This window comes from Corvus hawaiiensis, chromosome 7 (assembly GCF_020740725.1).
Source record: "Corvus hawaiiensis isolate bCorHaw1 chromosome 7, bCorHaw1.pri.cur, whole genome shotgun sequence".
NCBI classification, from domain to species: Eukaryota; Metazoa; Chordata; class Aves; order Passeriformes; family Corvidae; genus Corvus; species Corvus hawaiiensis.
Window position 1 is genome coordinate 33451584 of NC_063219.1, and position 14680 is coordinate 33466263.

General features: G+C 40.0%; 1 protein-coding gene across 9 annotated transcripts in view; it reads right to left on the reverse strand.

Annotated features, from left to right (window-relative positions):
- Positions 1–500: 500 nt before the first annotated feature.
- NCKAP5 (NCK associated protein 5) overlaps positions 501–14680 on the reverse strand; it is a 379214-nt gene continuing 365034 nt past the window's right edge. For all 9 annotated transcript variants that reach the window (XM_048309430.1, XM_048309431.1, XM_048309429.1 and 6 more), the window contains one exon: positions 501–2117. In XM_048309430.1, coding sequence (XP_048165387.1) covers positions 1836–2117 — 282 coding nt within the window. In that variant the 3' untranslated portion in view covers positions 501–1835. The remainder of the gene's footprint in view (positions 2118–14680) is intronic.

A 14680-nucleotide genomic window follows, 5' to 3' on the forward strand; every position in this document is an offset into this window, starting at 1 on the left:
CACGGCGGGATGGGCGGGGGAAGGGGATGAGGCGGCGGGAGCTGGTGGAGGGGTGGGATGAGACGGGATGAGGAGGCAGGAGCTGGTGGTGGGGTGGGATGAGGCGGTAGGAGCTGGTGGAGGGGTGGGATGGGGTGGGATGAGGCGGCGGGAGCGGCGAGGAGCTGTCGGGGGCTGGGCAGCGCCCGCCCGTGGGGAGGGAAGGGCAGGGGCAGCCCAGGGCTCTGCGCCCACGTCGTCCCTGCTGGGACCGTCTCTGTGGTTCGCCTCCTCTCCTGATAACCACGTTATTTTCCAGGGATCGTTTCAGCTCTACTGCAAGGAGGAGTTAATTAAGATTAAATCTCTGTTTAAAAGCCCCGTGTCAGGAATTCCCCGAACGCTGCCTGCCCGTGCGCTGTCCCGGAGCGCGGGCGGCTCGGTGGGTATCCCCTGATCCCAGACCTGCACGCCCAAGCTGTCACAGCACCCCCTTCCCAAAACCCCTCCGCAGGCACAGGTAGGCAAGAGAAGTTTTATTTATGAAAGGTGTTTCAATGAAAATTTCTTAAAAGTTGAAAAAGACGACGCAAGTTTACAGCAGAAATTACTTAAAATATAACAAATTGCACAAAATATTAACACTGATCATACAATATTTCAAAGATTAACAAGCATGTGCTAAAGAAACTGTAGAGTCTAGAAATACCCCAAATATATCTAGTTTACAATTGCTGTACAAAAAGCAGTTATAAATACTTCACATCTAGAAAAAATACACAGAACCTTTGAAATAGACTTTCCCTTACATATAAACAACCTTTGTAGAAAAAAACCAAAAACACCCAATACAGGCCAATCCCCCTGCTCCAAGATATGTCTGAACTAGTACTGGTTAGCACCAACATCTTAGTGTGTCACAAACAGGAGTTGTTTTGTTTTTTAAAAAATAATTTTAGTGTTTAGAATTCACTTAAGAAGCAACAGAGACCAGAAAAGATAACACAGGATGGTACATTCATAATTTGATGGGAAATGAGTACAGAGGAGGTGGAAGTTGAAAAGCCATGTTGCAGTCAGAAGTGCAGGGCAGTTTATGTGGTTCTCATTCCTACAAGACTCCTGTTTGTGTCAGCAGTGAATTGCTTTGACCCTGATCTTTCAAACAGTTATGTGCATGATTGATGAAGCCAATGCCAGCAGTATCAGGCCTTTTAATCTATTCATTTTCTTGCCATGTCAAAAGTCAAAACCCTTTTGAAATAAGACACCTGTTGTGAAGTTGTAATAAGTGAAATGCATGTTTCCCTAGAATACCTTTATGGAATTGCACTAAAAGTAAAAAATAAAGTATGTTTTCTTAAAGGGAGTCCATGGAAGTTTATTAGAGACAATCTGGCAGGCTCAGGATTATGGCAATGCAGTGTTTCTACATACAGTTTTAAGACTAGAACAATTATAACTCTTTTTAAAAAAATCTACTAGCTTTTTTTGTTAATATTAACACCAATTTCTTTAAGTTAGTAATCTGCCATTACAGGAGCATAGCACCGATTTAATATTTATTGCTGTCATGTATCCCTACAAATATATTTTCCCAAGGTATTTACAACTGTACAAATATTCACAAAAGTGCAAAATTAAGACTTTATTCTGTGTATTCGTTGTGTTGGGTGTTGAGTCCCACACAGCACCGTGATGCTGTCCTGCCTTATTGCTGAGTGCTGGGAGGTCAGAACACCCTGATGTGAGCACAGCAAGCCCGAGGGGGAATTTTCAAGCACAGTCTCCTCTCCCCCTTCACTCCACGCTCGCCTCCAGCTCCATTCCGTGCTGCAGTCCACTGGGAAGAGTTCCTAAACGTCGTTGGAGCCTTGGCTGGTGCAAGAGGAGAAGCTGTCGTACAGGGAATCACTCAAGGATTCCAAATTGTCCACATCCTGCCGACCTGAGCTATTCAAGGAAGCTGCTTCTTTCTTTCCATTTTCTTCCTTTTGTCCTTCAACCTTGTTCAGACAGTTCTTCTCTTTTTCTAATGAAAGTACATTATTGCTGTTAAATTTATTGAGAGACTCCAGGGAAATTTTAGATACTCTATTCTGGGAATCTTCTTTTGTTTCTTCAGTTTGCTTCAACTTCTGTAAAAGTGAGGGAAATATTAGAAGCATATTCCTTAAAAAGTTATCCTATTGCACACCATTAATTACCATCTTTCCAAAGTTCACAGGGTGAAAGGAAATAGAGTGTTAGATGCTTAAGTAACTGTTATGATTGAATAGAACATTAGTGTCCATTTTAGGATAAATCATAACTTTAATGATTCTGCTGAGACAAATAAAGCTCCATTTATGTAACACTCAAGTGCTATTAACATCCTAAGTAGGAGACCCTGGCCATGCACGTGTTAAACATCTCCAGCATCCTCACAGTAACTGACATCCTCTCCTCTATGAATACTTTGGGGGGTATGTTTAAACAGGTATTTGTTTAAGTACACTTTAAAAATAAAAAGCACAGAGGAGTAAACAGCATTTTCTGTAAATTAAGGATGTAAATGAAACTTGCTAGGGAATAACCTCACATTTTGCAGGTATAAGCCTATTGATTTCCACAAACCCAAACCCTCTCTAATAGACAAGAAAGCAACAAGACAGGAAATTACACTGAACTGGGCCGTTCCCCACAGACCAGAATCAATCAGATATTGGCCAGGCCTTCTTGGAGAAGTGGTGTAATTCTGTGGGAACACTGGACGATGTATTAGCACATTATATTAAAAACACACAGTAGGATTGTACCAGAGTAATTTTATCCCTTTGTGAGCTACTGGTATTTTCAATCAGAGATCTGACCAAGGAATCATTAGGGAGCTGTGTAGGGAGCAGCTCAATAAAAATGACCTGCTGTTCATATACAGAGTGTTTCAAAATCTGAGTAACTAACTCCTCTTACAGATCATATTACCAGAGAAATACGGGACAGCATTCAATGTTTTACAATCAACATTCAATAACCTCCTGGACAGATAAGATTCAAGGATTCTGAGATATGCCATCAGAGTGCAAAGCAATTCCTCATTTTCGGTACCGCCGTCAGATGGCAAAGACAGAATCAGTAAATTACTGTAAATCCAAGGCATCAATATTTATGTTTAGCTAGAAAATGAGATGGCATTTTAAGCACACTCAAGATATAGCTTGGGCAGATGTGTGGATGCTGTGGGTCATTACATGTGCAGCTGTAAAGGGTCCTTAGAACTTTCTGAAGAATTCAAGCTTCAAGTCAGTCTAATGTTGTGCGTGCTGTGCTGCTTTTCCTTGGAAATCTTTGGCAAAAGGAAGATAAATTTTTACATGGTTTGATTGCTTGTTTTGATGGCTAGTTAGATAAAAACTGAAATGCCAGTCCAACGACTGGTTTTGCTCTGATCTTGTCACATTTCATAAACTGACAATGCATAATTAGATTACTATTTTTGGAAAATGTTTCAAACAAACTTGAGCAAAGCAACAGGAGATCCTAAAGTCTTAGTAAATGAACATTTCCTGTTTGGTGCCTTAATTAATCTTGAGTCTAAAAGGTTCTAGGGAACGTTGTGTTGGATTCTAATTTTGGATGACAGTTAAAACTAAGGTCTTCAATATCTGTAATTAAAATGTTTTCTGAGCAAGAGGAATATAACCCTTGGTAATGGGAACTAACACAAATTTAGGACCCTACAAAAGAGATTTTTCACATTTTCATCTTGAAATGTTCTTCTCTTTGCCCTCATTTAAAATACTAAAAGAGTTGTTTCACTTCTCTATAGGCCAGATGACAAAATTCTCAGCCATGGCATCAATAACACATGTTGGCACTTTTTGCTTTTTGGAGTGCTAAACCTAAAATATTTTATTATATGACAGACTAAATGATGTTTCTTTGTCTGTAATTTTCCCACTTCACAGCTTTTCTTTAGATAAATTGAATGTGACTACTTAGCACAGACTTGGGACTGTGCGACTCAATACTGGAGTTAGTAAGGCCTGTGATAAAACTCTTATTGATTCAAATGGAGCCAATTTCAACTCCTGGGCAGAGGGAGCACTGTCTCCTGGAGAATTTGCAGGACTGAGCAGTTTGGATGAAGCATCACATCAGAGAAGGATTTTGGCTATCCTACTGAAGGATGGATTTACACCACAGAATGGACCAGACTGAATGCATTGGTATATTCTGCATATATGCAGTATCAATAATTTTTTATGCCTTTCAAGCACAACCTAGGCTACAATCCTACTTTAATCACACCCTAGAGTCTCATTTATTTTATAGAGTACATTAGAGAAACGGCAGGGAATAAAAGTACTCTACACATTTTAAGCAAAAACATTGAATCAAGTGAAATTGAAGTGAACTGAAGCCCATCAGTGAGACCTGCTGGCAAAAAGATACTGGGTAGTGAACAGTACATCTACTGTACAGTACATCAAGGCTTAAAGGGAAAACTAATTCTAATAGGAATAGCAAAATTTTTTACTAAAACAATCAACTCAGAAAAAGGTTATGGATATTTTCTGGACACAAAGTTGTTCTTTTTAGGTGTCCTAGTGCCCAGTTACATCCTTCTGTAAAAAACCCTCAAACTTTTTCTTTCTTTAACACATAGAAGAAAACTCATGAGCAAAAATAAAACTTTAAGCAGAGATATTCATGTAAGAATCCACATAATGAACAAATAATTTTCTCCCACAATAACACAATTATGTTCATTCCTAGAGCTGAAAAGTCAGTGGTCATTTCTTTAACCTTGGTGTGTGTTAGAACAAATGTTAACCCAAGTTAAGAACTTTTTCTCTAGTTACTATAGATACAATTTGTAAAAAATTCCCAGAGTGCTTGTTTAGATTCATCCATAATGCATTTCTTATTATTCATGGCAGTCACAAAAGCTGCTGGATGAATCAAAAGGCAAAAGCAAAACAACTATTGTTAGAATTTGATTGATAAACTGTGTATGTGGTTATGTAGTATCTTTGGGTTTTTTATGTAGATTTGCTATTGGCTGCAGCAGAGTCAGAGCTAGAACAAAGAACAAGGGTTAGCCCAAAGATGTTAGCATTGTGTATTTTAAAGTAATTAGTTCATTAATGCATTTGAGAGCCACACTAATGTGACTGAGCAGCTGCCTCTGCAGAGTGGAACGTGAGGCGGGCGTGTTCTACATCCATGAGAGCTGGGTGAGATTCGGTAAGAAGTGTAGAGAGTCCCCGACCTCTAAGTCATGGGCTCCAGTCAAATCTCTCCTACCTCAGGAGTGATTTCTGCATAGTGAACAGGTGGTTTTACCACCTCAGCAGCAAGAAAGACTCCATGATTTTGCTCAGTGCTGCTACAAGAGCTAAGATGGGACCAACAGCCTGTGCTTGCTCTCACACAGGATCCTTCTCAGCAGTAATGCTTAAAACCATTTCAGCCTGGAAGTGTTGACTTTGCTGCTGACTATTCTGAACTGTTCTGTGAATAAGGTGAGTGCTGCCTCCAGTGTGGATACCATATGCTTTCCCAAATACCAATTAGGGGAAAAGACAAAAACATGTAGTCAGAGACTTTGGTCTATGAGAGAAAGGTAACAGAAAAAGAGAAAAAAAGGCTCAGTGCAGACAAGAACTGTGGTTTTCACAGTGCCTCTCTAACAGCTCTGGCCCATCACCCTAAAGCAGAGCAATGGTTAGCTTGCTTTACTTATCCTAAGTGTATTTTTGTATGGAAAACCTGTACCATTATGGCCTTAGGGTATGGGGAGAATTTGCTGTTATACGCCACTGTGTAGGTGGGGAGCTTCCCATGGCTGGAGGTTCTTAGCTGCCCAATGTGGGGTGCCTTGTACCATCTCAGAACAGTGACCAGCTGTCAGAAGAGGAGAAACTCTTCCTGACATACACAGACATTCATCACGAGTCACATCACTTTGAAATAAACCCATGGGTCATGAATCAGAATAATGTTTCCTCGTTGGCAACATCCTAAAGGGAATAACTAAAACCCATTAGTGATGTAATAAAATCTGGCATGTCACTTCAAGCACAGCAAATTAGGAAAACAAAACTAGCCTGCAGTTACACTGATACATTATAAATAGGTGTTATTTCTACATTAATGCATCGAATTACATTTTCTGCAAACTGTAAAAATGAGAGGTTACATGTGGGTAGAATGCCTTTTCAGAGCTGTGTGATCCAGGACCAGGAAGAACTGCAGCCCTTCTGAATGGCACAAAGATTCCTCAGGTGTAGTGGGAAGGAGAAGCAGGGAAGGGTGGGCTGGTTCACAGGCACAAAGGACCCCACACCCATGTGCAGGAAGGGAAGCAGCAGCAAGGCCATTTCTTGTACGTGGTAACACACAGAAGCTCTGATTATCTGGAGGTCAGGCTACGCTTATAAGTCCTGCTAAGAGCCCAGAAATAGCAATGAACCATTCTGCAGGATAAATGTATTTTCCAGCTGTCTAAGTTTAGTTAACCAGCACTTTAAAGGGCTCAGAATCAGTTACAAAAAAGAATAAAATGAACTCTATTCATGTCTCTCATGCATTGGGCAATTTAGTTTTTACATTAACACAAAAGCAAGAAGGGCATTGCTTCAAGTGAAGTATAACTGCAGAACACTATTGGGTAAAAACAACAAAATTGCTATGAGAATTAAATATAGATCAACAAAATCAATACTTAATTGTATAACTCAAGGTCTTCCATTTCAGGTCTGATCTCTAATAGAAGACACAAAGTATGTTCCCTTTTGTTTTTTTAGTTATTGCTCATAACTTTATTGTGAAGGGAAACAATTTTCTAGATTTTTACTTTTTAAAAATTGCTTGTTACTTTGTCTGCATATGCTCAGGGTAAACTTGATCCCAGGAGCCACTATTCCTTATTTTAAATTTCCAATTTAGGCATCCTCTAAGTCCTGTAACTGCTTTGTATATATGACACACTGGGTCTAAGTGGGATACGCTGTTGCAGCATTACACAGGCTCATACATAACCCGTTTAGTGGGACAACTTTAACATGTTCACAGCTTGTTGTGGAGCAGGTGCAAGGAGATACAGGGCAGTTTTCTGACCAGAGATGTACTGGTCTAATCAGAAGTGACTTCTCACTGAATTCTGTGGTGTCACATGACAGTTTGCAGTAGAAGGTGCCACGTGAAAAGGACTGGGCTTGAGCTGCCAGGCAGCGGCTGTCTGTCACCCAGCCAGGACAGAATGCCATGCAGGCTCTCTGTGGAAAGTGAACAATCTCCAGATCTCATTTAACATCAAGTGAACAAGTAACGCTCAGCAGTGAAAACAGCTGTACAGCCACATCCAGGAAACTACAAAGGTGAAAGCTGTAACTGGGTGACCTCTACTGCATTACAGCTGGGCTAAAAATGTGATGTTTGAACTTCTTTCTCTTTAAAGCATAAGTTTAAATAATAGGATTAGCCTTGCTCTCCACTGTACATTGTCAGAAGTTTCATCTATTTTCTGGACTGACAGTAAAATAATTTTTGAAATAATGAATCATTTTTCTTTTTTCTACTTAAGCAGAAATCCCAAAATTATTTTGCTGTAGCAGACAATGGCATTCTCAGAGACATACCATCAGATTTCCATGACAAACAATAAGTGCCAGTTTATTTTTTGGGAAAAAATGCATTGCTAGGAAGCATTTTTAAGTTAATTGGTCTGTTCAGCAGTTAATAGGAAAGCCAGCTATACATAGGTATGTATCATCCCCTGATAGCATTATGGCTAATGCAACAATGACAACATAGTCAAAGTTTACCTACTGTATTTCAGAGTACAAAAATCTACAAATATATTTTAGTATCACAAGGAAAGCATTTCTCATGATCCTGAATTGTAACTAAATTACCTCAGAGGAAAAAAAGCAGATTAGCACAAACTGTGTACGACTCATAGCAGCAGATCTGGACAAAACAGCTATTGCCTAATGAACAGGTGGCTGGGAAGTTGAGACTTATGTTGTCTGTAGCTTGAGTTCTTGTGTGGTTTAGGAGATAAAAGACAGTTTAGTGAATTGGGCCTTATGCTTTCAAAAGCATAATTTTCATAAAATGACGAGGTGACTCAGTACATTCAGCATTCTGATGCCAAGATTAACATCCTCATACATGAATATTTCCTTGACATGACAAGACTGTTTGACCTGATTAGGTTTATACCAACCCTCTTTGAACTTCTGCATAATTTAATAAACCAAGATGTTGCGGTCTGAGTTCCCAGGCTTTTTGCCTTCTGTTCAGGTATGAACTGAATGGCACAAAAGTGGTTGTTTTCTCATAGTGCCTCAGAATGGCCAATGGCTGCATCAACTCTGCATGGACAAAGTTTATTTAAAAAGGAATAAGAAAATACAATTCTAAGTGGCAATACCTTGGCAAATGATAACAGTGCTGGTGCTTTGCCAAGTGTGTTGAGGGGATGTATTAAAAAGAAAAGCAATTAAACACCAGTACTTTCTCCAGAAGGCAAAGCACAGCCTCATTCTCTTCACATTGGTAGAATCACCAATTTTGCTTCTCACAGAGGGAATCTACCCACTAAAAGCAATGCTTAGTGCAATCAGAAGCTCACCACAAGGCATTAAGGAAGAAATATCCACGGTGAGAAAGGAAGCTGTTAATTGAACCTGATGGGCTGAAAATGAACAGGAGATGTATAGGATTCACTTTACTTCTCTTCTTGAGATCCTTTTAGCTTTACTTGTAGAGGGACTTAAATAGCAAAATTTTTCTGATTTTCTAGTGATTGAAAAAAGTCATACTGAAAGGTAAGATTGGTGTCAAAGTTATTGAACTTGGCTTAACCATTTGAAGGTCAATACTCTTCTTTGGCAGAATTATATGAAGGGTTATTTTGCCAGTGGTACTGGAACTATGCAGTCCTAAATAACTTCACTGTTTCAGTCTTCATCAGACTGTATTTCACCTCACAGAATTTAAATATATAGAGGTTTGTCCTACTGAATGAAAGTAGTTACCCTTACCTTGATGAAAGTATGGCTGATTGTTTCAATAAGGAAGGGGTTTTATACAAAAAAGGGGCTACAATTTTATCCTAGACTAGAGGTTTGAAGGATTTTTTTTTTTTTTGGGATAGCTACACAGAACTGAATCAAGGAGGGAAAAAAAGTATAGTTTGAATATTTTTTAAGATCCAGTACCAAATGTAGTTCTTAATGAGACAGATTCCATCTCCCATTTGATTAAAGTGAAAAAATCCTCTCAAACTCGGTAAATGCAGGATTGTACTCATAAAACATATCATCTCACAGACATTTTCAGTAATCAGAGTAATTTTTTCTGTATGGCTGAACTATTCTCAGACTTCTGCTCCTGAGTATTAGCTGTGTTCTTACCTGTCTTCAGCTTCCACCTTTGGCTTTTTTGAATAAGATAATATATTTTGGTAGTTACAAAGACTTATCCCTCTCTCTCTTGTGATGCCTCAGTTCCTGGCCTGTACTGTCTGTGTGTCAGTCACTCGGAATACTGGAATTGGGAAAATGGAATTGCACTCCAAGAATGTAATGTATTGTATTGTAAAAGGTAATTGGAAGTGGGTAATGATCTTCCTCACTAGTAGTCCTGTCTTTTGTGTCCTGGAATAGACTCATAGCCTGTGACCATCCAGCTGGCCTGTGGATAAAAAGACAGAAGCAATAGAAAGAGAATCATGGAATAACAGAACTGTTTAGGTTGGAAAAGACCTTTAAGATCATCGAGTCCAGCCACCGAAGAAGCAAGATTATATGGCAGGATCAAGAGCAAATCAGCAGTATGACAAAACCATGTGGAAATAATTCTCCTAGCTATGAAGACTGGCATGTTTATGCATTAAGAGGGCTGTGCTGTCTGGGGGAGAGTTCAATGAGCATGAATCTCTGCTGGGAGACCTGCAGAGGAAGGAAAGGGAATATCCCGTCTTGCAAGTCCTCAAAATGATTCAGAGAGGTAGCTTAAACAAAGGAGTGAGTTCCACAGCAAATAGGGCTTTTTTATTTTTAGCCTCTGAGGAGGAAGGAAATTTGGGAAGAGACAATCTTCCCAGACCCATCAGTTCCCCTCTGTGTGACTGCAACACTCGCTGCTGCAGAGGGAGCCTTCATGTCCATGGTGCACACACATCAGAACTAAAGCTCTTCCAAGCTCTCAACAGGAATATAGAGGTCAAAATTTTAAAATTTGGAAACAGGGACTTCTTCATTGTTAAAAAATTCTGAATTAGCTTTCTTAAACCCCAGTCAAACAACATAGTTTATTTTAGGAGCCTGAAGCTGACATTTCCCTTTCCACTACAGAGTTTAATCAACTCTCTACATATCAGAGATTTTACCAATAATGATTCTAACCAAAACCCACTGCCCTTTCTTTCCCCTTCTGTGACACCTGGCCTCTGAAAGGCACTAATGAAACCCACTAGATGTGCCCTCCTCTGCACCTTCCCTAAGTGAGGATTAGGGGCTGGGGCTGGGCAGCTCTGTACTGCTAAGTGCTCCTGGAGGAGCAGGGGTAAAGGGTAGAGCCCAGGCTGCCTTCCCAGTAAATCTGGAGCAGCCTGAACCATGTGCGTACTGTTTTCTGACTCTGTGCAATGAGACTAGAGAAGTTCCTTTGTAATCAGAGGAAACTGGGACAGGATAGATGCAAATAATGATGCTGGTTACATGACTGTGCTTGCCACCTCTCCAGCTGACATTATGAGCTGCAAAGTTTTCAGCTCTGATTCAAGCAAAGTATGAATTGCAGATGGAAACCTATGTTTTAAGTTCATCTGCTATCAAATCCAACATAACAGTACAGTTATTTACATGAACTTTCTAAATTTATGCAAACAATTTAGCTCTGCTGTAGGGCAGAGTATTTCAGGGACAGCAGCACAACATGCACAAAATCCAAGACAGTTTCAGGCATAGGCTGCAAAACCAAATTAAAGTAGAAGGATAAATCCTCTCTTGCAATTTTTAGTTCATTTCAGTACAGCAAGTTGTATCAATAAAAAGCCCGTAGTATAAGTCAGCTAGAAAATAAATGCTATGAAGGATGTTCCATTTTATGTTGTTTGAATCTGATTAGTGATTAGTCCTGGCAGCTAAACCACATGGGAACAGTAATCAAGGTTTCTCTACTGCGGTTCTGTAACAACTGGAAAACACTGTTGGCTCATGTCCTATTCCATGATGGGATATTAACCTAAAATCTAATTAATATATGAATGAATTACGTTTCTAGAAACATACTATATTATAATCAATTTTAAGTGAGTTCCTAACAGGGGATAAGATGAAGAAAAAGCTGCAGAATTACCAGAGGCTGATAAATTCTGTTTACTGTGACTGATGATTTTTATGGAGGATAATTTTACAATCCATCAAACTTTTGTCAGTTCAAGAATCATGCTGCCAAACGTATGCAGTAAATTAATTTTTAAATTTACATATTTATTAAAAGTCTTATTGAAAACAGCAGGAAGTAAGCCTTGTTTGAATAACAAAATAACTTGTTATTCTACTGGAAAGAAAACAAAAAAACCCCAACCTTCTATTAAGATGATTTTATAGCAAGGCAATAATTATAAACAACTACATGAATTAGTTAACCAAACACTGTAGTAAATAGCCAACCCAAAATTAATCAAGAGTTTAGAAAACCTGTTGGAACATAATCAAATAAAAAATGCAATTTGAAAGCTAAGAAATTCATGGCTGAGTTTCAGATATGCTGGAGGACAGGTTTTCTAACCCAGGCCTGTTGGCTGGAGCTCCTGGATTCCTGGGGAAACCACGGGGAGATGCAGGTGTCTGCCTGTGGCTGGAGGGGCAGAGGAGGAAGGGATGTCAGCAGTGTTCCCATGCACGTGCCCACTGGGATGTGGGATCTTTGTTCCCTTCCCTGCAGTTTTCTTTGGCTACTCCTGACACTGGGGCCAGCCATTCACACTCTTAAAACACCTACTTTGTGTGTGCAAAGTGCACACTGGGTACGTGCAGGGAATAGGCAATTCATGTCCTATGACGGCAGGCAATAGTCCTTTTATTAACTCAAAACCAAACATTGTTTCTCTATTATTAAGAGAATTAAGAATTAGAATTATTATAAATAAGAATTTAGAATTAAGCAGAGCAATGCTGGGCACCGAGATGACCGCTGCTGGAGACGCAGATGAAAGCTCCTACAGCCAGGAGATTTATTAGTGTTGAACTTGCCTCCTCACTGAATTAAAGCAGTGATATCCATTTTGATTAACATGCATATCATCTGGCCGTGATCCGAGGGGAATTTTAGTTAATTTATGAATTTAGATGTGTTTGCTTCATCTTTTAGAAACATGTACATCTGTTTCTGGTCATGAGAAGCTCTATCCTACTTTGTGGCTCAGCCAGGCATACAAAATGTCTCCCACTGGGAGCTGGCAGGAGGCATTAGTGCTTGCAAACTCTCTGTGAGGGGTACAGCCTCGAAGGAGAAAACTCAAGGACAAGGGCTGGACAGACCTTTGCCTTTCCACCTTCAGCTTCCCTGGGTACCAGCAAAGTTCAGGTTAAGCATCTAACAGGACCTGAAAGGGTGGTAACTGTTTGTGCTGAGCCCATCTGGGCTGTAAAAGGCCCTTCCTAGGCTGTGAGGTGGTATTTTGGCAAGGCTTTCGAGGCTTTTTCAGAGAAAGGAGGCACAGTGAAAATATATATTGCGAACCCTGGTTCTGTGGGGTCTGACCACCCTGTCTGGCTGTGAGAAAATCTTTGTTGGGAATGATTGAAGAAGGAATTTGGTGTGAAGAACCAGCATAGGCTCCTGCTCCCACAGTGGGCTTCCTGCAGGGGCAGAATAACGGAGTATTTTTTTGTGTTGATTTTGCTGCAATTTGTGTATAAAAAGAGACATGTGTGAAGTGACAGCTGCCACATGACTGGATTTGTTGGACAAATGCTTTAGGAGACTTATTGACCTTAGCAATGCAGAAGTGTTACTGCAGTACCAATGCTGCAAAAGTCAGTGAAATACTGGTGATACAGAATGTGTTCCTATGCCTAAACCACAGATTATAATATTGTTAATATACTAGGCCACTAGGAGGACTAAAATACAACTGGAATTCATGCAGACACACTGTACAGCTAATACACACTCACTTTTTGAAGCCCAAAGACAATACAAACAGAAAATCTGGATGAAAATACACAATAAAGCAGTTGCCAGACCCTACTAGTGAATGAATAATTTGAAAAAATGTTGCTGAAAATGAACAGGCATGTAATATTTATTGGAATACAAAAACAAAAATTCTTTTAAGTGTTGTTTTCTTAAATATCTTAGATTATTCAGGATTCAAATACTCCTAACAATGGAATAAAGATTTCCTCCATGCACAGACATGGTTAGGAGCCCTTTATGGACAGCAGGACTGCTGAAGGTGGCCGAGTTCTGCCCATGCAAAACTCTTTGCAGGATCAGGGTGTGAATTTGCTTCTGACATTTCGAAAATTCCTCATCAGAGGAGTGATGTGTTTATGGTTAGCCTTTCTAATGCAAGATCCCATCTTGAGCAAGAATGCTTGATGAGAATATTAAGTGATAATGATTATTTGCTTAGTGCTGCTGTGGGGCCTTCAAAGCTCTCAAAGCAGCCTGCTAACAGTACTAGATTAAAGCCCAAATGCAGCTGGAAGGTATTATTTATATTCTTTATTTAAAAAATGGGGAATTTAATAGGAAGAGAGGTTTAGCAATTTGGACATTCAACCAGAACATCATCCCTATCTCCACAGTCCTGCACTCGTCTGCTACGCTTTTTGTCAGTATTTGAATATTTTTTTTATTTGCAGGCAAAAATTTCTCCATGGAAAGACGGAGGCTTACTGTTCTCACTAGGGAGCATCTGAAATACTCTTCAACATACAGGACCTGGCATTTAATCCACTGAACATGGTAGTTAATCAAATGTTTTGCACTGACTTTAGTAGAGTTTGGATCAGACTCTTGATGCATTAGAGAAATAAATTATTTAACTTACTGAGTTCCCCTAGAAACAAAATATTGAGCTGCAAACAAAGCTAACAAACACCAAATGGGATGCCATCTGCTGCAATGAACAGAACATGACCAGTTCCCCCCATGCTTGAGATTTCTCCAAAATACAATTTGAAATACGTTTGTTAAACTCCCAACTGTCTCACCGAATTGGCACAGCACAGGTTAGCAAATGCTAATGCCACCAGCAGCAGCAAGGCAGGCTCTGATGTATCAATTGGAGTCACTGATGATTTCATTTCTATTGGACTGCCCTGTGTAAACTCCCAGGGTTTTGTGCTGTCCAGAGCCTATGGAACCCATGGAGATGTCTGTCTTCATGCCCTGTGTCCTAGGGCCGATGGACACTGAGTGCTTTCTCCCCCCAAGTAAATATGAATGGTAATTATCCATGTAATGCTGCACTCATAAATCTGGATTTTTCTATCCTCTGATATCCAGACTCCATGCCTACTGGAGAAACAGGATATGGAGGCAAAAGTTCTGCTTCCCACAGATATCTCCTCCAGGAATGGCACGAGATATCTGAAATCCCAAGTCCGGAGAATTCCTTGCTTTGTAGGGAAGTTTTTGGCTGTGGAGGAGAGAGAGTGGGCTCCCCAGCACTTTCACAGGAACAGGA